This window comes from Cheilinus undulatus, linkage group 3 (genome assembly GCF_018320785.1).
Source record: "Cheilinus undulatus linkage group 3, ASM1832078v1, whole genome shotgun sequence".
Lineage (NCBI taxonomy): Eukaryota > Metazoa > Chordata > Actinopteri > Labriformes > Labridae > Cheilinus > Cheilinus undulatus.
This window is the reverse complement of record NC_054867.1, coordinates 28888655-28915411: the sequence shown is the minus strand read 5'-3', so window position 1 is coordinate 28915411 and position 26757 is coordinate 28888655. Positions and strand designations below refer to the sequence as shown.

General features: G+C 38.5%; 1 protein-coding gene across 1 annotated transcript in view; it reads left to right on the top strand.

Annotated features, from left to right (window-relative positions):
• The window catches only part of col7a1 (collagen, type VII, alpha 1), a 92187-nt gene that overhangs the window by 41778 nt on the left and 23652 nt on the right, over positions 1-26757 (top strand). Inside the window, exons 53-88 of the mRNA XM_041783577.1 lie at positions 56-100; positions 224-295; positions 433-477; positions 564-599; positions 1169-1210; positions 1398-1478; positions 1645-1680; positions 1792-1827; positions 1937-2017; positions 2114-2149; positions 2776-2847; positions 2983-3027; positions 3356-3391; positions 4027-4062; positions 4594-4698; positions 6470-6535; positions 6950-6985; positions 7076-7111; positions 7206-7253; positions 7361-7396; positions 8967-9092; positions 9254-9463; positions 9548-9583; positions 10038-10082; positions 10188-10304; positions 10407-10478; positions 10994-11038; positions 11863-11898; positions 13861-13896; positions 13993-14037; positions 14124-14156; positions 14278-14340; positions 14475-14510; positions 15319-15399; positions 15488-15556; positions 26435-26470. Coding sequence (XP_041639511.1) covers positions 56-100; positions 224-295; positions 433-477; positions 564-599; positions 1169-1210; positions 1398-1478; positions 1645-1680; positions 1792-1827; positions 1937-2017; positions 2114-2149; positions 2776-2847; positions 2983-3027; positions 3356-3391; positions 4027-4062; positions 4594-4698; positions 6470-6535; positions 6950-6985; positions 7076-7111; positions 7206-7253; positions 7361-7396; positions 8967-9092; positions 9254-9463; positions 9548-9583; positions 10038-10082; positions 10188-10304; positions 10407-10478; positions 10994-11038; positions 11863-11898; positions 13861-13896; positions 13993-14037; positions 14124-14156; positions 14278-14340; positions 14475-14510; positions 15319-15399; positions 15488-15556; positions 26435-26470 — 2112 coding nt within the window. The remainder of the gene's footprint in view (positions 1-55; positions 101-223; positions 296-432; positions 478-563; positions 600-1168; positions 1211-1397; positions 1479-1644; positions 1681-1791; positions 1828-1936; positions 2018-2113; positions 2150-2775; positions 2848-2982; positions 3028-3355; positions 3392-4026; positions 4063-4593; positions 4699-6469; positions 6536-6949; positions 6986-7075; positions 7112-7205; positions 7254-7360; positions 7397-8966; positions 9093-9253; positions 9464-9547; positions 9584-10037; positions 10083-10187; positions 10305-10406; positions 10479-10993; positions 11039-11862; positions 11899-13860; positions 13897-13992; positions 14038-14123; positions 14157-14277; positions 14341-14474; positions 14511-15318; positions 15400-15487; positions 15557-26434; positions 26471-26757) is intronic.

Here is a 26757-nt window from a genome sequence, read left to right as displayed (position 1 = left end):
GTTTTTCTGGGATATTTCTTTCTTGAATTTACATTTTTGTGTTTTCCTTCTTCAGGGGGAGTCTGGACTTCCGGGGAAACCAGGAGAGAGAGGACTAAGGGTAGGACTCTCAATGACAAATAGTCTTAAAATGTTTTCATTGTTAAACTTTTAAAACTACAAAGGCATATTAAAGGAAAGTTCAGTTCACTAACATTTTTGTTGACATCCCTCCTCCCCTCAGGGACTGGCTGGTCAGCCAGGACGACCGGGAGAGAAGGGAGACATGGGAGACCCAGGAGAGCATGGACGAAATGTGAGAAGTACATTTATCTTTCATCACACAGACAGATGTTCAATAGATTCTCGTGTTATTCTTTTGAGGCCTTGGCAGATGGAACAGTAAGGGAGGTCAGCTGCTCAGTGTCTTTATTGATCTGTGTTCGATCACAGGGCAGCCCTGGACCTGCTGGATCCAGAGGAGAGAAAGGAGACATGGTCTGTTTTTCCACTGTATTGGATTGTTCTTTTATAACTTTTTATGATTGCTCAATAAATTCATAAATCTCATTCTCTTCTTTAAGGGCCCTCAAGGTCCTCCAGGGCCACCAGGAAAAGTGGTGAGTATGCTACAATGTTTCGTAAGGCTGGCAAAATTTCAGATAATTGTTTATTATTTTGATACAACTCAATACAATCTCCATAATTTTGATGAACAATGTTGTTGAAAAAGTCCAAAGCCTAAAACAATACACCTGTTTCACATGATGAGGAAGAAATTATCTACCAGTAATGTTTCTAATGTTGACTTTTGTCTTAATTACACAAATGTGTTGGTAATATGGCAAAAATGTGGATGTGTGTTTGATATTTAGACAGTGTGCTGGAGTTTGCTTGCAATTCTTGGTTATTGTAAACTAAAAAAATAACCAAATATTGGCTATCAAGGACTGTTTTTGTTGCTGCGGTATCCAATCAGTATCAGTCTTGCTTGACTTGTGCTACTGTCAAATTGAAGTTTAAAATTCTGGTATCTTGGCAGCCCTAATATATTGTAACACAAAAAATAAATACTCAAAGCAAATCAAAATTTCAGAATAAGACATTTTTACAGCTTCTTTTTACCTTATGATGCACTGTCTGACAATTCTGTGGCTAAATTTAATCTCCTGTGTATTCTTTTCAACAGGCTGACATCCAGGGCCAGCTGAGAGGAGAAAAAGGAGAAAGGGTACGAACTGAATCTGTGAAGAGCAAAGGGTATTCTCCCTAATCCAGTCTCAGTAGTGCTATTTCAGAGGCCTGATGAAAAAAAAACTCTCTTAAATAAATCAGCCATGTCATGGTAAGCTAATAGTAGAAATGAAGGGGTAAAGAAGAAGCTCAGCTAAAGAAACTTGCGTCATTGTGATTCCCAGGGCGAAGCCGGCGACCCAGGAGAGCATGGTGGTAAAGGTCAGAAAGGCGAAGCGGGGACTTCCGGAGCTCCAGGCCTCAGAGTGAGTCTGCCTCATTCCTGTGGTTTGTGAATGCTTCTATGAGCATCCGATAAGCTTCAGTACAGTATATTCATCTGTATGTGCGCTGAGCTCTTCTTCTGTTGATTAAATATGTGTGATTGCTGATCCTCTGTGACCTCCTGTTCTTTCCCTGCTGTCTGTGAAGGGCCCTGAGGGACAACGCGGGCCTGCAGGCACAAGAGTGAGTTTGCTTTCAGTCACTGTATCTCTACTTCAACCAGACTCTGTAAATATCTGAATCATTCTCCCTTACAAGACTTTAAATGGTAATGTTGGAAATTATTGTTTTCAGGGTGACACAGGAGAAAGAGGAGCACCCGGAGAGAAGGTTTGACTGTCTTCACAAGCTTGTATACATAACCAAGTGTATATATTTTCAAATATCAAACAGAGGACTTGGTAAAAATGTCTGTCTCTAAACTTTCCTTTGTGATCAGGGAGAAAGAGGAGCTTCTGGGTTAGATGGACGTTCTGGGCTTGATGGTAAACCAGGTGCTGTCGGACCGCCTGGTCAGAGGGTACTTGCATGTTTTTATCAGCCATGCATCACAGCATATGAAGAGTGGAGCCTAAGTAGATGCTGAATGTAAGTGTTTTATTTCCTTATCTGATAGGGTGATCCTGGAAAACAGGGTGATCCTGGGAGAGATGTAAGTCTACTTTTGTTATTCAAAATTATTGAGACTAATTTGTATTAAATATCAGTAGTCTGTTCAAGTAAAAGCTGAGTATGTTTGGTTGTACTTATTTACATGGTGGTACAAATGTTTATGTTAACAAGTGGGCCCCTGAATTTCTCTGTCTTACGAACATTTGATCTGTACGTACTGCAGAGGGTGCTGTGGAGGTGTCAATATTCAGTCCTCACTCCTGTGGCTTGTTGCATAAGCCAGCAGTAGGGACAGACATTCACAGTCCAGTTTCACAAGGAACTATTATGTAATATTGACTATAATTATGATTCTGAAAGTCCACAACTTCTCAACTTACAGTTCAGATAAAGAGTCTGAGTTCTGGTTAAAGAAGAAGAAACATAGCTGCTCTTGCTGTTGTAATATAAAACAAATTGCAGCATGGATTTCATACAATCCAACACAAACACCTCCAAGTGATAACTATCTAAATGTTTCTACTGACTCTATAAAAACATCTTTAATCCCTGTAACAGTATTCTTAGGTGACTGAAATCTTAACTTTCCTCATTAGACATTAAGTTGAGCTAAAAGTGAGATTTAATAATCCATGTTAAGGGCTTTTTTTAAATCTTATTTACTAGGGTTTACCTGGACTAAGAGGAGAGCAGGGCCCCCCAGGACCTGTTGGGCCCCCAGGTGCTCAAGGGCCACCTGTAAGTATATAAACACAACCATTAGAATTTCAAGATTCATTATGTCCTTTATTTTTCTATTTGTTGCTTTTGATTGCAGTCTGTCTGACCACTTTTACTTAGTTGTTTAACCCCATCTTTGCTGTTTTATTACAGGGTAAAACAGGAGAAGATGGCAAACCTGGTACTCCTGGAAAAATGGTATCTCAACTCTAATTTATACACATTATAAAAGTAACCCGACTGTCATATTTAGATGTTCATTTTGTTCAGCCCGAGTATGAATCTTGATATGAATGCCTGTGCTTTCTCTCAGTATGTGTCTCCATCTTTATCTTATCTGAATGGTCTTGATGTGTACTCTGTCCTGTGAGTGATGTTTTCTGATCAGGAGCAGCAGAGACCTTTATTTCAGGTTCTGCTGCATAATGGCATAATGGCACTGAATTATCTGAGTGCTCCTGCAGTGGACTGGCCATTATTCAGTGTGTTCTGCAGAGTATTTAATGCATTTTGCTCTGACTTACAGGGTGAGGATGGCGTGCCAGGTGAAGATGGGAGAAAGGTTTGTGGCTCTTCATCACTTTATACCATTATCAGGGACAGAGAGAAGGTTTAGTCGAGGTTTTATTGTTTTTAAAGGGAAATAATGCCATTTATCTTACAATAAAAAATAGTTTTTGACAGATCTATTGTATTTCCCCCATATATCCTCCTGAATCTTATTTAATTCTAGTTATAATCTCTTGATACGTCCGGTCTGAATGAAAATAGGATACACTGTGGGACACAGATGGCCAAGTAGTTAGGTGGTGCCCCATGTATGTGTGCCTTCAGCTCCTTTCCCATATGTCTCTCCCCCACTCTCTCATCCCTGTTTCCGATTCAATCTAATGTCCTTTTCTATCAATAAAGGCATTAAAAGCCCCCAAATAAATCTTAAAAAAATAAAGTAGGATACACTGCTTAATTTTTACATATGTTTAGCCAAGGTAACAAGCTGTGGTGTTCGCCATGGGTTAATAAGTTACAGTTGTCCCTCGATAAACATTTTTGTTGTCATGTTCAGTGATCTCTTAAAGTATAGAAGTAGAATAGATGTTCGTAATGATGAAGCTAGTAATTAAATTCAGTTTATAATATTTGTGCTCATTGTGTTTTTTTTTTCTCTGTGATCTTATCTCTGTTTTATATCTGCAGGGTGACAAAGGAGACTCGGGAGCAGCTGGAAGAGATGTCAGTTCACCTTTTTTATTATCTCTTTATGTTTTATTGTCAGTTTGATTCTAACCTATTTCCTGTCAGACTTAACCTGCCCTGTCTCCCCCCTCCTCCCTGTACTGATCCTGCCTTCATGGTCTTTATCGTTTTATACATCAGCTTTCCCTCCTTTCTTTTCCCCTCATCACTTTCCCCCTCAAGTGTGTATTTATCAACTGTAGTTTGCTCTGACATTGACATTACCATCACACCCTCTCTCACTGCTGAATCAATAGGCTTCTCAGAAGAAGCTATATAAATTCACTCGCCTCTAATGATCAAGCTCAGCCTTTAAGGGGGGAAACACTTCTGAGAGGCATCCAGTGAGGAGCCAAATGTCAGAGAGCTGTTTTCATGTGCAAATTCATATTAATTATCTCCAGAACATCAGAGGAGGGGTGGCAGCAGCCACCTGCTTTGAATTTATAGATTAGCCTCTGCTATAGCACAAGCGGAAGGAATCCTGTGCAGTTGTGTAATCGAGTGTGTATGTGTTTTCTTTTACAGGGCCGTGATGGGCAGAAAGGGGAGCGAGGCATTTCTGGGCCTGTGGGCCCCCCTGGACCAGTAGGATCTCCTGGAGTACCTGGAAACATTGGTCCTCCTGGACCGGTACATTTGCATTTTTAAACATGTCACTCTTGAGCTATTGAAGCTCCTGTAAAGAACCAAACTCAAATTAATACTGATGAATCTTTGTGACTTAAAAAAGCAGTTTAGACTGTCAGTGACTAGACTGACTTTTATAAGCTAGAATTTTTTAACGCCTGCAAATGCTGCTGTATGGTAGATGTCAGAGGAAGTAATTACAACAGACTAAAAAAAACATCCTTTCTATTAACAGCAAAGTACAGACAATTTGAGACAAGATTGAGTGCTTTGTTCACAGGGGGAAACCAAAATCAGCACATACCAGAAGTTCCATACAGGAATTATACAGGATATATGCAGGGTCTTAAAAATTATTAAATGTTAATAAATTAATTTAGCAAAATTAAGGCTTTTAAAAAGTGTTAAATGCGAGACCATAAGTTCTTAAATTTTTTGGCTTTTTCAATTTTCATATTTGCCAAAAGAGGTTATGGGCTACTTTTTTGGCTTTTTTCTTTTTACATTAAATTTTATATGTTCTGGCCTGTTGAGCTATCATTGCATCATTGTGTCTCTAGCTACCATGTACTATTTGACTGAATGCTGGTGCACGTAAAGGTCTGATAAATGCAAGTTAACTGAGAAATTATACTTGTAAACATTTTACAGGATTTTGTAAATAAAAAGCAGTTTTGCAGTAAAGCTTTTGCCTTGTACAATATTAGCACAGAGTCTGTTATCACTGTTAGCACTACTAGCATCTCAAAGAAAGCTTTACCTGCATACTGATATAACAAATAAGACCTGCATTTTCTTGACTGTGCTGACACATTTTTATTTAATAATCTGCACAAAACATGCACATAACTGTGCCACCATGCAATGGGGTCTTAAAATTCATTGAGAGGGTCTTGAAAAAGGTCTTAAAAATTTTTATATCTGGTGTCAGATTTTCTGTATTCTATTATAAAGTCCCAGGTAACCCAAATCCACAATAACCTTCTCACTATGATTTCTACGATCAAATCTACACACTTTAACCGCTTTAAAATGTTATGACTGAAACTCCATCCTATTTTCAATTTTATTTGTTTGGTTTTTGAAACATATTTAAAATTGGATGTAAGTTGGAAAGTTCTTTAAGATATCTTACAAGTCATAAAATACACAAGCTCACACAAGTGCAACAAAACTACTCACTGAGTCTGCTCCTTTGAATTTAAGCTAAGTTCATTCTGTATCATCTTAACAAATAAACAACTTACCCTTTTGTTATTTATCAAATCCTACACCCATCCACGCATTCATCCTACTGCTTTACCAGTCACTCATAGCAGCAGTGTCAGTCTGCTATTCGGTCTTATTATAAATACATGGGATATATAGAGGATCAGGATCTAGAGGGAAACTTTTGAAGTGCATGAACTCAACTGATAAAACTTTCCTAGTGACTTTCAGTCAAACTGTGAGCTGATGTGCCCTTGCTGTCCTAGGAAATGGGCTAACTACCAAAAAAAGATGTTTTTCAACAGGGTTTTCTCATAGCTAGAGATGTTTATTTCACTCAGATTTGTGTGGATGCTTGATGACACATCAAATTTTGGTAGCAAATTTGAAATTTTATATTTATTTCAAGCCAAGTTTCAAGAGGCTTTAAATATTTTATATTCTTAATGCTGGACTGCACAAATGCTGGACTTGTCTTGTCCTTTTTTTATAGAGTTGTTCGTATAATGGACAGGGATGATTCTTTGTCCAATTTTCTGATCCATACACTGCCTCTGTCTCTCAGGTTGTTTATGTCAAAGGAGCTGAAGCAGCACCAATTCCTGGTCCTCAGGGTCCTCCTGGAACCCCTGTGAGTGAGCATGGCATGGCTTTATTATTGTTAATTACATTCTTTAAATGCATTTTGCACTTTAACACCCACATTACAGATTCTCCTGCAGTGTTATTTGCAAGGAATAATATGAGCCTCTCAGGGCTTTTGTGCATTGATAGAGGATAAAAATCATCCTCACAAAACAAAACAGCTCCTCTGCAGTGAATTTTGTTGTTCATAGAATCGTTCTTTTTTGCAGATTTTCAGAGAAAGTTAATTTTACTGAAACATCAGACAGGAGCAATATTAGATTCTGTGTGGTGCTGTTATCCCTGCTGCATCTCCGTAGCAGCAGATGTGTTTGTTATCTACATCTGTCTGTGCACGCTGTGTCCCTCCAACACTCTTATCTGTTGACGTTTTTATCATTGTCCTTGCTCTGTCCTTCAGGGCGTACCCGGGATACCCGGAGCTGTGGGAGCCAGAGTAAGTCCTGGCTGTCTATATTGATTTTACTTTGCTTTACATTGGTAACCACTTAGTCTGCTTTTTGACCTTCTATCTGTTTCATTTCAGGGGGACAGAGGTCTGCCAGGCCTAAAAGGTGAAGCTGTAAGTCAAACTTTTATCTCTTTTAAAGTGAAAGTGATATGATTGAGGTTTTATGTATTTTTTTTGTTCACACTTTTTTTTTTTTTGATGGCAGGGAGACCCGGGAGAGGACGGAGTGCCTGGAAAACCGGGAACAGCTGTGGTGAGACATCAGCCACTCATCACCTGCCATGACCGCACTGTGGCTCGTGGAAACATTAACAGTCATTTTATTTTATCATTAACAATGTTTTTGAATCATTCCTGCAGGATGTGCAGAAAGCTCTGGCTAGCCTTGGCATTCAGGTAAGTGGACGACACAAAATCATATTTTAATGATTTTTGACAAATTCAGTATTTTGTGCCTTTCAAAGTTTAGGTGAAGGTATTTTCTTTTTGTCATATATACAGTCTCTTTTGAGATGAGCACGATTGAAGCCTAACTAGTGCTTAGACCAGACCAAAAAATAAAAACAAAACACCTGAGCCCAGGGAAAGAAACTTTAGTAGCTTATACCAATTCTTGATAGTATGTTAGCCACATAGGCTTTTTTGCTAACACCTATTCTTTAAAGAGTCACTAGGGGCTTTTATGTGGTGTCTGTTGTCTTTGACTTTATTGGAGTCAGTGATATTGTTAAAATGTTTGTTGTGTACTGTTTGTGCAATGTGATGTAGTGTCTTATGTTTGTGTATTTATATTAATGTGAAAGTATAAATTTTATGTCATGATGTGAACTGTGACATAAAATTTTTATTATCCAAATAAACAAACAATGAAAGTATGTATTTACAGACGTGTCTAACATAAAGTGTTTATTGTTTATGATAAACAGATCAGTGAAGATGAGAAGCAGGCACGCAGTTGTTTTCACACTTCATTGACAAACTGAGTGGCATTACAACTAGATGATCAATAGGAGTTTTGATTTTTGCCGTGCCATCTATGTGTGCTTACATTACCCCATGACGCTCTCTTGTCTCCCACTGCACAAAACTGTTGTGTGATTGCAGTCCGCGCTTGTAGCATCACTTTTTAACAGCTTTTCTCCTTTATTATTTAAAAAGAAAAGTTGTCCAAATTTTGGAATAATGTTTTGTAGATTAACTGTTTGAAGTTAAGTTTTTATTTAAAAAACCTTACTAATTCACATCAAATATTCATAAGCAGCTGTGCTGCCTTGTCTTTTAGGACAATATTTGAAATAGTTTTCCTCCCTCGGTGAATTGCCTATAATTGTAAAGAAAGTTATATTGCTCCATTTGTCTTGCCAATGTCAAGTACTATGGACACATCAGTTGTAACTAATTTTTGCTATTGTATCTTGTGTCTGAAAACTCATTTAGTTTTGAAAAAACCTTCAATCCAGTGAAAAAGGATTAACAGAGCAGCCGCAGTCAAACTATGAGATTTTCCTAAAAATGGGACTGCAAGATGTATAAAACTACCACAGCATGTAGGGCTTGCAGACTTTATAAAAGTACACATTCTTTGTTGAAGATCAATTATAGGTACTATGAGCAGAAAGTATAGTCACAAGTATTTGTACTTCATCACTCTCCCTATCTGAGGGCTCAATCTCACAGACCCGTAACTTATGTAGGTCTATGCTTGAATTGTTAGTCTTAGCAGATAAATTTGGCTCTGACAGAGTTTACTGACTTTCTTAAGTGTCCTTGCAAATGGAATTTTCTATTTTCACCTGTAAACCACATATTTAAGAGTTCATGCTCATTTTAAAATTTCCATTACAATTAGCATTTTAGGAGAATATTTATACAAAAGACAGAGATTGCAAGCAGTTTTCCAGGTGATGAGATGACATTTAAGTGAAATCACAAACTTCTACCTTTTCTTTCTCTGTTGTGCACATAGGTGTCTGATCTGAAGGTGGTGGTGGACAGGAAAGACATACCACCGATCCCTACAGTGCAGAAGGCAGAGAAAGGTGAAAAAGGAGGCAGGGGTGACCCTGGACTAAGAGGACCATCTGGTGCAGATGTAAGTCCGACTGAGAGCATCCTGGATGCTTTAAAGGAATTCTGTGAGACAAGTTCAGGTTTAGATTACATGATGCAATTCAAAGTTTGTCGCTTTATGATACGAGTTTTATTCAAAACCTTGACATGTTATTATGATGTCCTTTTCCCATGCTGCATCAGGGTGCACGTGGTGTACCAGGGGAGAGAGGAGGCAAAGGGGACCAAGGAGAGCGGGGTCCTGCAGGAGCACCTGGGCCTCCAGGAAGAGCTATTGGTGAGCGAGGGCCAGAGGGACCCCCTGGGCCTGCTGGAGAGCCAGGCAAGCCTGGAATACCAGGAGTGCCAGGGAGAGCAGGAGAACTGGGGGAAGTTGGAAGACCAGGAGACAAGGTGAAAAGGAGAGTCTTATTTAAAAAAAATGATTTGCATTGACTGAACTTGATCCTGCTCATATCATGTCTATTTGTTTATTAGGGGGAGAGAGGCGAGAAAGGAGACAGAGGGGAGTCTGTAAGTGCTTCTGATAAAGTTCTTACTTTGGTCATTCATATCAGGGGGATTGAACTGAGCAGCACATTTAGAGTACACAGTTATGAACTCAGCTGTGGTAAGAAATCATTGAACAACAAATCACAGTGTTTCTATAGGATTTGTGCAATAGGTTAATGGTTTTTCAGTCATAGTGACCTACATTGTTTACTATGTAGAAATGTGCAATTTCAGTACTGAACAAGTGATTAAAATGCAGATATCTGCTCCTCTGTTAACACTGAATTATTTTTGTTTTCGTATTCAAATTGCTGTAGTATTATAAGTCCAAGACAGTATTTCTTTTGGGGATTAGAAAGTGCATCATAATGTATCGTATCATATCCTATTTTATCCTATTGAATTTGGTCTTTCTTAATTTCATATTTTATTCAATTGTTCCCATCTTGTACTTAGACTTTCCTGCTCTTTTCAGGGTAAAATGGGGCTGACAGGACCAGCTGGCCCACCAGGTCAAAAGGTGAGCCCCTTATGATTCTTTTATTGGTGCAGAAGAACCATATTAAGTCCGCTCTTACTAGATATTGACACAAAGAATGTAAATTTATTTGTTCATCTACTTTAGGGAGCATCTGCTGACTCAGTCCTGACTGGTACGCCTGGGGCCAGAGGCCTCCCTGGAGTTGCGGGACAAAAGGGAGAGCCTGGTGCTGCAGGACTTCCGGGACCAAAAGGAGACCGGGTCAGATGGAGACATAATGCATTTACTCTTGTCAATAAAAATGTCAGGTCAAGCATCAAGATGTGGTAATATATGTATTTATTGGACTCTATGGTCTTACAGGGTTTTGTTGGACCTCGTGGTGATAAAGGGGACAGAGGAGAGTCTGGAGAAAGAGGGCGTGATGGTGCACAGGTGAGCTGGCTCACAGGTGCTAAATAGCAATATGTTGATATAAGACAATACATTGCTTGAAACAGATTTACACTGCTGCTCTATTTCTTATAGTGGAGCTTTTGACATGAACCAAGGTTAATTGACTAGAAAAGCAGTTGACGATATAATAAAAGGAGAGCACTGTGTGATAATGTCTTTCAGCCTTAAGGAAAAGGTGAAACTCGTACCAAAGTGCAATAAATAAATGCATTCATCCTGCACTTTACATTTTAAAGGTCTTTTTGTATTTATTAGTGAATATTTTTGGTGATTTATCACATGATTGTCTTGCTATGTATCAATAATCCTTAAATCACTGTATTGTGATATTACGGTTGTCGAGGGTTGTCTAATCTTTATTGTATCATATCATATCCTATCTTTTTTCTTGTGTAAATTACCCTGTTACTCTAATCCTTACTGTTGTTACAAACATCTCTTCTCTTTACCTTTTGTGTTTTTATAAAAACTGTTACCTTTGTTTGTCATCACAGGGAACACCAGGAGAACCAGGAAAACCTGGTCTGGATGGGAAGCCGGTGAGTGGGATAGTGGGATGTGACCTATAATGAAATTTACAATATTGTCCATTTTAAAAATCTAAAAAGTAACAACTTTCTTGGTTAAGAGATATGTATATATTTATGTTTAGTGAATAAGTCCTTCAAAAGACATGGTAAGTGTTCCTTTGTCTTATGAGAATGATGATGTATAGTTGACCATGTGCTTCAATCAGTCCATTTTTGATATTCTTCTTTTTATATTTTTCTTTATGGATAATGCTTTACAAATATAAATTGGTTTAAAAACTAAAATACACCTAGTTATGATTCTAGCCTAGGGTTTAGGACTTTTATAGTTATATATACACACTGATTGTTGAGCCCCAATGGTTCTGTTTGTTAAAGTGTACAGTCTGATATGATTGCATGGTTGGGAGGAGGATTTAATGTAAGAGAGGACTTACTTAGCACTGCCTCACACTTTATGTCTTCCTTCCCTCCATGTTCGAGTAGGGCCCCCCAGGGCCTGCTGGTCCTCGAGGCCAACCAGTGAGTAACCAGTAAACCCAGTAGATGGGCCTTCTTCCAGGCTTGAACTTCAGAGCAAACCATTCAGTTGGCTGTGGACACTAATGATGGAGCTCTCCTTTCCCCACTTTTGTGCCGAGGCTTCATAGATTGTTAGACAGTAACCTTTTGCAGCTGCTCGGCTGAATACTCACTCCCTAACTTTCTCTCTCACCTGATATGTGCCTTATCTCTGTCCATTTCCTTTTTTGTGTCCTTTCAACACTGTTCTCCCCCCTCTGTCCCCCAACCCCCCCTGTCATCAACCTTCCTCTGTCTTTCATCCTGTTCAGGGCCTGCCTGGGTTCCCCGGAGTACTGGGCAGACCGGTAGGTGCTGTGCTGCTGGCTGGCATGCTTTGACTCTGGAGGAGGGAGGGCTGGGAGAAATCTGTGCTATTAAATTCAAAAAGGGAGGAGGGGGATAGTTCTTAAAATCCGTATTCTACAACAGGAGATTACAGCAGGATGCACACACCGTCACGTACCTCTTGGGCAAATGTCACCACTTTAATCTTTATTCCTTTCTATTGGCTGGATACAGCTGGAGTTTAGGATAAAAGTCAAAACCTTGATCTGCTTGTCATGTAACATTAATCAAGACCACCTATCCCTACAGAGTCAGCTTCAAACCCAAGAGCTAAGTTTAAAAGTTGAATTCTGAGCATGCAAAAGACCACAGATTTGTTGGAGATGAAAAGAAGTCCCACACCAAAGCCCCTGCCAGGATCCAGTGTACAAAAGGAGGGGGAATATTAAATTGGGTGCACTCCAAGTACTCTGTTGTCGATCTGCTCGATTGGCTTGAGTCTGCTTATCGTGCATGCAGCTGTGCCTGCTGTCTGTTGTGTGCTTATCCCTCCCACAGCAGAGATTTTTCAGAGCCTACAGTGCGAGTGTCTCTTTGTCGACATTGTTGATTCTCTGTGTTTGTGCTGTCAAACCTGTTGTCAGTCAGTCAGACATTTCTGTGTTTGTTTATGTGTATCACCAAGTAATATACCTACATGTTTGTGTTATATCTTTGTATGTACTGTATATGTTTGTATATACGTATGTACTGTGTTTGAATGTGAGTGTTGTAGCCCTTTGTTGTTGTTTGGTACTACAAATATCAAATAGTATATACATTTTTTGTGCTCAAACATATTTATGCATAAGTATGTAAAATGTGTTATTATTTTTCTATTTAATCATCGTGACTTCTTAGGGCTTGATTCAACGTACAGTAGGTTGCCAGGCTGAAAGTCATGTTTATGACTCCTAAAACTCCCAAAGAGTTATGGCTTTATGCACACTTGGCCCAGAGACCATAAACTCATCCATAATGTCAAAGTATTCCTTGAAAATGTGACCTTGATACTTTCTGTAGTTTAAAATTTAAGTTAGTATAATAACATCCCTCTAAATGACTCTAAAATAAACCATCCTGAAGATGACTGACTGTTCCTTATCTTAAACACCTGAACTGCCAGAGGTGGCTGGATACCTAAAACTCTATGTGTAATGATTTTCAAGTTATTTATTTATCATTTTTCACGAGAAGTTGTATGAAAATGTAAGCTGTAATGTCTTAAATTGTTCAAAAAAGGACAATTAGTAATACTAGCACAATAATCTTTATTTACTCAACACTTGTTTTACATCTGATCACTGAGAAACGAACACCTCAAACAGCTGATAAAAGATCAGGAACAATGACTTAAACATACTTACTGAATAGCTGATTAACCACAGACAGAGAACTGGATCACTGTCAGATGGTGATCTGTCTAATCCTGAATCCCTCCAGGATTAATCGCTCAGTCCTGCAACTCACCTGCTATCAAATTCTTCTTTACGCGGCGTGTTGAGCATATCTAATGCTTGCTTTCCATTCATAAATCTCTTTCTTTTAATTATCCCTGTTGAGGGCTAGTCTATGACTTATGAGTGGGCAGCACAGTAGTAGACAGAACACACTGCCACAGCAACTTCTAATGTTTCTTTTACTAGAATGAAATTAACTGGTAGAAAATTATTGCCCTCTCATTTTACCTGCATAGTAATTGAAAGTAGAGGGTGTTTTGAGGGTCTTTATGTGTGACAGCGATTTTGACAACACCGGATTAAAATAGAAGAAAAAATGGACAGACATAGAAATTTTATTTGCACACAATTAAAAAAACAGCCCAGGGTAAACTTGACCTTAAGGTTGTCTAGTCTGCTGTATTTGCTACAAGGTTGGTGTCTAAGGAAGGGGTTTACAGCTGTCTAAGAATGCATAGTATCTGACTTGTTTTTGTCCTCTAGGGAAACCCAGGAGAACCTGGCATAAGGGGCCCAACTGTAAGTACTGTTCAAGGGATGCAACATTTACACCTTTGCAGACACTCATAATCATCAGCAGCAGGTTACACACTAATGTTTATGTGTTTCAATTAGGGCCCTATGGGTCCCAATGGGCTTCCAGGTCCACCAGGTGTGAAGGTGAGTTACCTACATGTGCAGTGGGTTTACTTTTATGGCTTGTTAATGTCTTCAAACTGTTGGCTCACTTATTTTTTTTCCTGCAGGGTAATCAAGGAGAGGCTGGTGTTGGTGTCCAGGTACAACAGCTTCAGTAGTAACCAATTTTAGAAAACTGCTTTCAGATGTATATCATACAACAGTCCAATCAGATAAGTTGTTTAAAGCATTTACTTTGCGTGACTTTATTTCTCCCTTTAGGGTCCTCCAGGTGCCCAGGGTAGCACAGGACGGCCGGGACCGCCAGGTCCTCCGGGAGCTGTAGTAAGTGTTCCCATAAATCACTGCTTCTCCTCGGGAAATAAAACAGTGTTCATGTTTCCTTAAGAACTTCACTCATATGGTATTTGTGTATAATAGTGTGCTCATCATAGTGCTGTATGTGTTTCTCCCTGTAGGGTCCACAGGGTCCTCCAGGACTGCCCGGGCAGGTGGTGAGTGTGCAACCCACAATCTCAAACAGCAGGGTGCAGAAATGTGATTAGTTTTACATTTAGCTGAATAAACACCAATCAGCTCAACACACTGACTTTCTATCAACAAGTCCACTAAACTGTGGTTCTCTTATTTTTTTTAATTTGATTTTCTTCTACTTTGCGGATGTTTTATACCTGCCCTTGACTGACACTACCCCAACTGAGAGGAGTTGCACTTCATTCTCCAGAGTTAAGCTAAACTGTCTATTTTGCATCATTTAAAGACATTTCATCCATTAAACACCGGAGGAAATTAGAGACTGACAGAGTCATGCATTCTGTGACATAACAAGGAGCTCATTTTAAGGTATGATAACATAAATCATCAGGGATGCACATATGCCTGAGGTCCAAGCAAGTTTGGGTGCATCCACTCAGTAATGCAAAAGGAGACATGCCATGTTAATTTCAAGTAAATAAACATTTTCTAATATTTAACATTGCACTAAAGCTTTTTATCTGGTATTTTCATTTTTAATGTAAAAGAGATTTTTTTTAATTGACATATGTATATCAGTCAAAATGGAAGCTTCTATGCTCACACAGTCCGGAAAATTGTTCTAATCTGCTAATAAGGCCATTTTTAAAGTTTATCTGATAGTTATAAATGTTTATTTTTACTCTGATTTTTGTGGATGCTCACTGATACTTACTGTTTTGATATCACACATGGATTTATTTCAGGTTAGAACAACACTAATTGTATTTTACATGTACTTTCAAGACTAAGCACTAATTATATCCTGAATTTTGTGCTTGTCCTAAGGGTGAAGCAGGTAAACCAGGAGTCCCTGGAAGAGACGGAGTACCTGGCAAAGAAGGAATACCTGGGCTACCAGGAAAGCAGGTTTGTGTGTGCCGGTGTTTGTGTCCACATTGTCATGTTTGTACATAGTGTGAAGTGCATCAGTATCCATGTGTAATTTGTTCCTCAGGGTATTGCTGGACCCCCAGGCCAGCTGGGCTTAAAAGGAGAGCAGGGAGACAGCGGTGCTCCAGGGAAGGTGAGAACATATCTACAGAACTGCCTCTGGCTAAAAGGACGCAGAATGAAATTGCTTTTTTGCTCTGATTCAGTTGGATGTGATCCCAACAACAGCTAGCTGAAGTCATAAATGACATCCCTGTTGTGCCTTTATAAGCCTTCTACTGCTTCAGTTTTTGTCTGTTATACACTTTGGTTGGGGGGAATTTTCTTAGGTTCTCCTTAGGAATCATGGCATTTTAATGGAAAAATAGTATTTTGTTTGCAAACAAATGCAAAATAGAAGTATCTTGACTAGTCTTGGGCTCTCACATGCTGCTCTTGTTTGGCCACCCAGGAGGCTGAGGCTGCTTGTAAACTTGTTGGTTTTCCGCACACATTCCCCTGCAGTTCGTACAACTGTAAAAGCGGTCTGGGACTCCCACTGTTAGATGCTGCCAGCTGCCTTTATTAACTTTCATATTTTAACTCTGATATCTGTGAGTAAACTGTAACAGAGCAAACCAGAAAGCTGCAAAGAGAGGAATATAATCAACGCTACAAACAGCTTGACAACAAAAATTTCAGAATAAATACATTCACTATCTGCCAGCAGGCAGAAGTTTAAAAACAGTAAAGGCAATACAGTTGACAAGACCAAAGCCTGAGCTATTCAATGGATGTCCAATGTTTAAATGATCTCTTAGCTGAGTTAAGGCAATTATGTTCAGATACATCTAAAAAAAATAGAATATTATCCTTGTGATTTAATTCAAGATGTGAAGCTTCCATATGTTCTTGATTCATTATTAAAAGTTTTAATTTTGATGATTACTGCTTATAGCTAACATAAATCAAAAGTCAACTATCTCAAAATATTAGAATATCACAAAACACTTGTCCAAAAGTGAAAAACTATGCTCCTTTATGAAGCCAGTACTTGTTTGGAGCTTCTTTTGCATAAATTACTGCATGTATGTGATGTGGCATGGAGCCAATCAGTCTGTGGCACTGCTGGGGTATTACAAAGTCCAAAGTTGCTCGGATAGCAGCCTTCAGCTCGCCTGCATTGTTCAGTCTGGTGTCTCTTATCTTCCTCTTGACGTTTCTCTATGGGGTTCAGGTCAGGCCAGTTTGCTGGCCAGTCACACACTGTAATACCATGGTCAGCAGACCAGTTTCTGGTAGTTTTGGATTCCGTGTGGTCAGTTGTCATGTCTTGCTGGAAAAAGAATCAGTACCTCCATAAAGCTCCTCAGCAGATAGAAGCATAAAGTGCTTTAAAATCTCCTGGTAGACGGCTGACAACATTGACTCTGGACTTGATAAAGCACTGGACCAGCAGCAGCAGGACAGGACATCCTTGGGAAGCTCCCTAAGTTCTTGAACCAGCTCTGTTTAACAATCCTCTGAAGGCCGAGCTCATCCCTGTTGCTTGTGCACCTTTTCTTACCACACTTTTCTCTTCCAGTCAACTTTCCACAAATATGCTCCAGTACAGCCTCTGGGAACAGTCTGACCTTTCAGCATTGACCTTAGGTGGCTTACCCTTCTTGTGAAGCAGGAAACTTTTGCAAATTGGACTTTCCCACAATATTATGATATTTTGCAATTGTGGATTTTAGTAGCAAAAGGAATTTATGGGCTACACTTGTTGTAAAAGTGGGTTTTAGAACTTAAAAAAGTCACTTTCAGTCAGTTTAATTCTGTTTAGAGAAAAGGAGAGAACAATTAAACATTCATGTCATCAATAATCTGCAGCCTTTCAGTAACCGTGTCCTCCAATTTGTGATAACAGATAATAGTCTGTTTTTCATTCTTTTCAGGTGGAATCAGCCAGTAATATATCAAAACCAAATATTTTACAACATCCTCAAAATGGGCAATGAATGATTAGTTATCAGGAAGGTCAGTCAGAGGACTTGCCTTCTTGACAGACACAGATCCACCTAAATGGTTTTGCCTAATCGAAATGAATTCTGTGAACTGAACAACCCAGAATGTCTTTCCAAGGACTTAAGTGTATTGCCTGCTCCGTCTGTGACGGGCTTTGGTGAAGTTCCATCAGATAATCGCAGCCTCAGTCTTTTTTTAATGTCTAAATCAAATTTCCTTTGAAACACAGCAATACAAAACTGCCACCCAATCAATGCTTTGGTTTACTTTGTGAATATTGCGTTTCGAAGTCAAGCAATTCCAAAAGCTTTGAGTCTACATCACCTTCCTTGTCTTTTAAAAATCAGTATAGATTTTTGTTCAGACTGAATATTTGTTCCTCACATGTTCTTTTTATTTTTTTAATGACCAAACTCATTCTGTCACTGATCTTTCTGCTAGAACATAACATTCCCAGCATAGTCACCCCATGACATTTGGTGGGTAGTTGAAGCTGGGATTAGGCAGAAACACAAGAACTTCCTCTTCTGTAAGCTGACATTATGGGATTTGTCTGCTATCCGACTGTTATTGATTGACATTCAAAGAACAAACACTCTGGCACATGTTGACCCAGTAAAATGAGTTTTTCATGTGTCAGAAACATATTTAGTCTGTCTAGCTTGTGTCCACACTCCCCTCACACACAGAGGTCTGTTTAATCAGCCTGCAGTTCAGCCCTGGAGAGTTTTCTTTTTCAGGATTCTCGCTAAATGGAGGAAAAATCCTGTGGAGGCTTGTATAGTGCCTTCTACACTAAAAATAACCGACTATGGATGTGGATTTCTGCTAAATCCTTGCATATATTTATGGAAAATTGCCTCCAGTGTTTAATTAAAGCACCAGTCTGTCAGTTTGCAAGTGGCACAAGCTTGTCTAGATTGCTTTGGATGGATTCATGTATCTCCTGTAGTGGTTTAGATGTAACTTTGGGAATTTATCCCTACATTGCAAATGAAAGAGGACATTAAGATGACTCTGCAGCAATTGTTTTTCTTTGAGAGTTTAGGATTTGAATTTTTTTTTGTAATTCCTTTTTTATTGTTGTTTTAAATGCTTTAGAATAAACGTACAAAACTATGTGGTGTAACTTCACACATACAGTTAACAAGAACATGAGGACCTTGAAGATTTAATTTTGTAGGGGGGCCTAAAAAAAGGAGAATAAATAAATAAATAAAAATCATACAAAAAGAATGAGTAAATTCAAAGACCAAGGAGGAATTATATTATGTTAATGAGAAGAGTTTTCACAAAGTCTGGTCTGGAAAGAGATACATATGTAATCCTTTTTGCCCAATTTTCAGTAAATTCATGTTTTTTTGTTCTCGTGCTAAAAGTTATTCTTTTCATCACAAAGATGTTATGTATCAGGTCAATCCATTCATTTACACTGGGCATCTCCCTTTTCAGCCATTTTCTGGTTAAGCACTTTTTACATGTCACCAATAGTATTCTTAACATATACTTATCCTTCTTCCTCCATTTAAGTTCCCTTAGGTCTGCCAGATACAAAAAAGGAACTTTTATTATAAAGACAGTCTCTAACATCTTATGAATTTTTAACCAAAATGGGACCACAGCAGGGCAACTCCAAAATATGTGATAAATATATAAATATGTGTTATATGTCTCACTATCTGCAAAGTTCTTCTTATGTTGTCTTGTTTGAATAAATCCTTTTTGGTCTAAATTTATAATCTGTGGCAAGATCTTTTCCATCCTTTTAGCCAAGATGGATGTAAACAATTTCTAGTGAATATTTGATACGCTTATAGGTCTATAATTTGTGCAGTTTAACTTAACCTTTCCTGGTTTTGGGATGATGGATATTGTTGCTTCTCTCCATGATAGAGGAACTTATCTTTCAAACAAAACGCAGTTAAATGTTTTCACTAGAATAGGTGTGAAAACACATTTTAAGCTTTTTTACCATTGTGCTGTAAACCCATCAGGGCCTGGTGGTTTATTTGTTTTGAGTCTTACAATTGCATAATATATTTCTTCTTGCCTTATGTCGAGGTTAATGTATTGTTTTGCTCTTCAGTAAGCAAAGGTAGATTCAATGATTTTAGAAAGTCTTCTATTTTATTGACATATTCCATCTGTGGTTGTACATATAATTTTTCATAGAAATGTTTAAAACATTTTTTAATTTCATCAATATCCCCATAGGTTTGTTTAGTTATGGAGTTTCTTATTGAGTAAATTGTACTACTCTTCTTGCTTTCTTATTTTAAAAGCCAGTAATCTGGCATGCTTACCGCCTCCTTAATGGTAGTTTTGTTTGGTGTACATTAGCTTTCTTTCAATCTCTTCTGCATATATCTCATTGATCTCATTCTTTTTGGTTTCCATCTCTGTTTTCATACTTAGGTTAAGTGAGTTTTTGGGCTGTAGTTCTAGCTCTCTTAGTTCTTTATTAAGTTTTTCAAGTTTCTCTTTTTTGAGGCTTTTTTTTCAGCCTTGATGTAATTGCTATTAGTTTACATCTAATCAATGCTTTGCATGCATCCCAGACCACCGCTGGGGACACATTTCCATCATTGTTAACCTGTAGGTACTCTTCTACTTTCTTTGTTGAATGTTCTTTGATGTTTTTATTTAGGATACTTGAGTTTAGTTTCCAGAGTGTTTCTTTAGATCTATTTCCAATTTTTAATGATAAATGTACAGGAAAATGGTCTGATATATCCATGGTCCCTATGTGGCAGCTATTTATCCAGTGTCTGTCTCTCTTAAACATAAGAAAATAATCTATTCCTTTTTTTTTTCTTTTTTTTTTCAAGATTTATTTTTGGGTATTTTTGTGCCTTTATTAGATAGAGGAGGACAGTGGATCGAGTCGGAAGCAGGGTCAAAAGTTGGGGAGAGACATTTGGTAAGGGGCCTCAGGCCGGACTCGAACCCGGGCCGCCCGCATACATGGGGAGTGCCTTTAACCACTAGGCTACCTGCTCCCTGAAAATAATCTATTCTTGAGTACTTTGAATGTGGGGATGAGAAATAGGTGTAGTCTTTTTTCTTTTGGGTTGTTTTCTCTCCATACATCGATTTTACCAAGTTTTCCTTGGTCTCTTCCACAAATCAGTATTGCCTGCATTTCCATTGCTATGATATTTAACATCTGTCAATAGAATTCCCAACCTGACCCTGGTGATGCATACAAATTGTGTAATGTAACTAAGACATCATCTATCTTAACCTTGACCAAAACAGATGTACCTTCTTTGTTTCTTACTTTTGTTATATGCTCGTAAACAATGCTCCCTGAGATTAGAATGGCTACACCTCTATTATGTTTAAATTTGTTAGATGATGAGAATACATGTTTAAACCCTTTCCTTTTAAGCTTTTTGTGTTCTATTTCTGTAAGATGCATCTCCTGTAAAAACGCTATGTCAATTTTATCTCTTTTTAATTTTGATAATTTTTTGTTCCTCTTGGTTAGGTTGAGAATGCTATTTATATTTAAGGAGATGATTCTAACCATATCCAAGTACTACATTAACAAGTTTTCCTTGATGCATTATAGCATAAATTCTCCCTGTGTTTTGCCTTATCAATATCCAGTGTTGTAAAGAAATGTAGGTCTTCAGTTTTCCCTGACCAGAACATTTTTTGGAACCAGAACATTCACAAACAACAGTTATCTGAACAGTGTATTCCATGGTTTGGGAATATATTATTCCCATGGGGTCCCTGTTGGAGGATGGACCCCCCCCAGTGGTTGAAAGACGATCCATTGCCCGTCTTCTAAACCTCCTAGTGTCCAACATTAGTCAAATGTTAAGTCATCCAGCCAGGATTTTTTTTTGTCCATTTAAAAGTTTTAATATACTTTGTATATTCTGTAGTTGCCGAGTATTTGTCTGAATTTACGTAAGATACATTTGTAAAGGCCCTTGTACAAAAACTTAAAATTTACAATAACAAGAAAAAGAAAATCAAAGCTTAACTAAGAACTAAAACTCAGAAATAAGAGGTTGTTATTTATTTATTTATTTTCTTTTTTCATTAACTGAAATATTATTCAAACTCATTACTTTCCTTCAAAAATTGTCTTAATATATCCTTCCTCCTTTTAATTTTTCCCCTCTTATCTCTCTCTTTTTTCTTAGGCCTTTAGTTTTTATAAGTAGTCTTTCATGTTTAACTTAGCTCACAGTCCTTGCATCTTGATGCGTTTAACCATCACCTCACTTGCATAGTCGTGATTGAAAAAGATTTGCTTGTCGCCGACGAACATTTTCTTCTTCCAAGCTGATTTCAGCGCCAGCTCTTTGACTTCAAACTGTAGAAAGTTGACAATGATCGATCTAGGCGGAGAGTTCAGGCCCGGTTTTAACACCAGAGCCCTGTGTGCCCTTTGATTCTTCTGATTTGTTCCTTCAGGCAAGGCAAGCTCCATGTTAAGTAGGGGTGGGCAAAAATATCGATTAATCGATGCATCGCAATATTTCCCCCCTCAATTCAATATTGATTCAGCAAATCCTCTGAATCGATTCTCCTCCTGGCCAGTGGGGGTCACTGTGCGTGTGATTCGCTTTGTATGGACGGTGGCCACACTCGACCAAACAACAAACAACCATAACCATGTTAGGTTTATCACAATTTCCAAGAGGAAAGAAATATTATTAAAGTTCACATGCACTTTACTTTTTCAGTGTTTATACAGAACCGGCATGTTTTTTACTTTTGTACTCCTTATGCACAAATAAGTTATTATTGTGCAAGTTTTTATTTTCAGATGTTTTATTGCTAAAAAATGTGAGGTGACCTACCACATATGTTCACATGGGCATGAAAATAATTATTAAAAATTGTCAGCAGGTCATTTCTGTATTTCTACTTCTTACTGAATTAACATCAAAGCATTTAAATCAATATCGAATTGATATCGAATTGAAGTGTGAGGTTCTTAGAAATACCCAGCCCTAATGTTAAGCAGGTTGTTAATGAAGTCGGTAACCAAGGCGCCCTCTAATTCCTCTGGTATGCAAAAGATCCTTACATTATTTCTCCTCGATCTGTTTTCTATGTCAGTCAGTTTTTCTTTAAGCTTACTTTTTTGTTTTAGAAGAATTAGTAGGGCATCCAAGGTCACGGTTCTGCCGTCCTCTAATTCCGCTATGCGGGCTTTGGCTTCGTTAATGACCCAGCTTTGAGTTTGTAAGGCCTCTGCAGTCTCCGTTAGCTTCTGGCTAATCTCCCGTAAGAATATTGTCAGCTCTTATGTCTTTTCTAAGGTTGGCCTGAAAGTCGTAAAATGTCTTGTGCATCTGGTGTCTGAATTCCCGTAGATCTTTAGTCACTGATGCTAGCTCCTGCAGTAACTCACCAGCTTGAGTTTTCTGATTTCTGCAAGTTAGCATCCTGTTGCTAGTTTTCCTAGCTTCGCTGATCTTCTTTTCGGGTTGTAACGCCGGTAAAGGCCCATATTGAGGTCTTGATGGAGTTTTTATCCCCAGATAAAGTTTTGCTCCCTTCATTGTGCAATGCACAGTCACTGAACGTTAAATTCTTCAAGTAATAAATAACTTTATCACTGGCTGGTATGGGGCTTGCAGCTACTGCTGCATTCGGCCTTGTGGCATCACCGGAAGTCAGGATTTGAATGTTAAAAAGTCTAATATCTAGTTCTGCCTTTCAGGAACTCATATAATCACATTTGGTTATACTCTGTAGAATCATGCAAGGACCTGAAAGGCAGAGGGAAATGGGTGCATCCTGAAATATTTTGCTTATTTTCTTTTTACCTGAGCTGCACCTCTACTCGACCATGATTTGTTAGCATTGCACCACTAACACTGAATAATTTATGCCTTCTAGTTGTTTGTATTTGAGTGACTGCAGACATCTGTTAAGACAGATTGGCTGTGGTTGACAAAATCTGTGCCAGTTCTGCCGATGAGGGGCTCAATTTAGCACAATTTCAGCTCAGTGAGACTGAAAATGACAGGCAAGGTCACTTACATACATCACATCTCTGAGCAGGGCTTATCTAATAGAGTCAAAATCATCTCACCACCACTCAGGCTAATCTCATTATATAAACCTGGATCACGTTGTAAGTAACCCGACCTGATCTTGTGAAGTAGTATGCATTGTGCCAGTAAATTTGCTCTTCTTGCTGGTGCATCAGATTTCCTCTCATCTGAGCCAGGAAAAATTAAACTTTTTGGCCTGCTGTATAACTTTTTATGATGCAGCTCTTGAATACATGAGGTTCGCTGCCAGGCTACATAATGATACGTAGTAACACATTTTGCCAGGTGCTACAGCAGAACTGCAGTGTTTGACAGGCATCTGGGTCTTACTTTTTTTTTTAGTTGTGCTGCTTGACGGATAAAATATCACCTTTTTTTTGGTAAAATATAGGGAGGCTTGGGCTCTTGAAATAGGCATCAAAGGACATTGCTAACCTTTTTCAGTCACCATTTTTAGTATGCTTCTCACATTTCATCATTTCAAACTGTTTTTATGGCCAAATTCTTTCCTTCTTTGGTGATATTTATTATCCTTTTCCCCTGTTGTGTTCTGTAGCAGTTAGCTGTAGCTAGACAGCTATAAATGCCTTTATTTTTGCAACAATGCTACTTTTTCTTTCATTATGCCCTTGGAAATAGTTGCTTAAGTTTATACCATAATCTAGCTTTTATGAGAAAGAGGAGCTGATATACAGTCCTGTGGATATGTTGTAGGCATGTAGGGCACTAGGGATTCAACATAGGGGCTGATGTGCCACGACCTGGGTTTGGAAAGGGCTTTTGGTTGGGGGGGGTCAGAGCCAAGGTCAACACATGTCAACGCACATATGTGCAGCCAAGGTCAAGCTCTATGGCATTTCTTTTGTCAAGACCTTATCCACCCCTGGTGACTCACCCGGGACAGCAAGCATGAAAATATGAAGTACTCATAGCCAAGGCTATCCATGAGGGGGGATAATAATATGAATGAATGAATAATAATGAATAATAATCACTCATCAAAGCAACAAAAATGAATTCATTTATTTGTTTATGTTGTAGTACAATATAGTTTTCTTTAAACAGAAAAACCTCTTTATTTGTAATGTTAACAATGTGGAGGGGCAGCATTACTTCCATTTGGAAAGTAATGTCAGACTTCATAGCTAAGCCATGATGTGCACAAACTTCAGGATACCAGAGAAAAGTGGTTTAAAAAGTAGCAAAAACTGGCTAACAGTGGCAAAGATGGGTGGCTAAAGGGGTTAAAAGTAGCAAAAACTGTTAAAAGTGGCACAAAACAGGGGAGAAATTGGTTTAGAGAGGCAAACGTTGGTTCAATGAGCAAACAAATTTGAAAAAATGGATGAAAACAATGAACAAGAGGGGTAAAATAGTGGCATTAATAAATAATTTGAACTTCAGAACCTAATAGTAGCTTGACACTCTTTTTTTGACTCCAAAATAAAGTAACTGTTAGCTAGTACACGGGCACCAAGTCTACAGATCCAACACACAGCATCAATATCATCAATAATTCACAATGGAGAGTGCTCATTCAATGGGTTTTTTGGGGATCCAGTGGGCAGGCCTGTTCACAGCCGTGTAACAAAGACTAAATTGAAATGTTGCTCTTCATCTCTCCAACCTGGCACATTGTTATGATGCACGGGCTGGAACCATGTGAAGGTCTCTGTCAGGATGGATGGATCCAGGGTGATTTGAAAGGAGTTACAGAGCTTACTGCTTATTTGCTCACAGTACAAAACAATTTGCTGCATTCTACAAATTTGAGCAGGGAAAACAAAATAAAACACGACAAACTTAGTGTCCAAGGATTAAGCATGTGATGTTGATTTGGATTATAAATAAAAAAATAACGCATCTCAAAGTAACAGACCCAGTGTGAGAAGACCTTTACCTTCCACATCCCTCTCTTCCTCCACCCTAAAGGTGTGACTTTGTTATTCTTCAATACGTTATTTTTTTGTGTCCTGATAATATGCAAGGACATCCAAAGCATGACCTTGGTTGTGTCAATCCCCCTTTCTGTCCAATGGTGCCCTCAGGTGGGGTTACTTACCATTACATGCCTTACTTGATTCTCAATTTTCAGCCCAAACCTGCATAAAAGTTCTGCACAGTATATACCAAAGGATCACAGGACATGGAAACTAGCCTTTTAACTAACTCTGGCTTATGTACAGAAATGCTGAATGTTAATACACTTTCTCTGTAAAATATATAAATACATGAATAGATAGATGGATGGACATATTCATCCACCACTCTAAATTCTAAAAAAATGATTTTAGAGGGTTTCTTTCCTTTGTTATAGTCTCTCCTTGAAGATAGAGCTCTCAGCATGTTAGTTAATCTGTATTTGCTGCCACTCCTGCTGTGTGTGATGTCGACATGAATCGTGAGGAGTGTCTCGAGCAGCTCCCTCTCCATTGATGGTGTTAGGTTCAGCACCTTGGACAGAGCCGCAGTGACACTGTCAGAGAGTTCACCACTTTGATAAATAACCAGGCAACACTTGTCCATCTGCTCAACGGCTCCACCATTTGTTCAGTTGTACACACACAAACACACACAGCCAAAGATTAAGTGGTATTGCATTCTCGGCATCAAAGCTGCCTCGGTTTTGTGGTTTCTGTCTGAGTGCCACAGAGATGGATTCCATTTTGGTTATTCCATTTCTGACCTGAAGAACCTGATAACCAGGAAAGAAAAACTGATGATATTGAAAAGTCTTTTCTGAAATGAGCCCTCATGGTTTAGTGTTAACTCATATGTGAGTTATTTTAAATTGAATAACTTAGGTTCTGAGAAGTGGTCAGGCTAATGATGTGCCAGTAGCAGGACTCTTGTCTAGCTGTTCTTTCTGAAGATATAAAGGCCTAAATACAGAGTTTCTCAAGTGCTTTTACATCTATTCATGAGCAAGAACATGTATTATGTTGTACGGGTAATTACTGTTATTTACTTCAAATTTTTCCTTGTTTTTACAGGCTGTGGCTGGACCTCCTGGACCTAAAGGAGAGAGGGTGAGTCACCATTAGTAGCAATGAAGTGGCTATATGGTATTTTATACCTCCATGCAGGTAACAGCAGAGCATGTTTTTTTCACATCCTTCATACAGACACAAGTATGGTTGCACGTTGTAACACAATGAGACAGATGCTCAGAAAATTGCTTTACATTCGGCACAAATACCAACCTGGACTCAAAATTAAAGTGATTTATTTGTCATGGTTAGGGTCACGTCTGACCATGCACTGCCCAGGCTGGATTTTATTTCATCACATTCATTTTCATATTATATTCGACCAA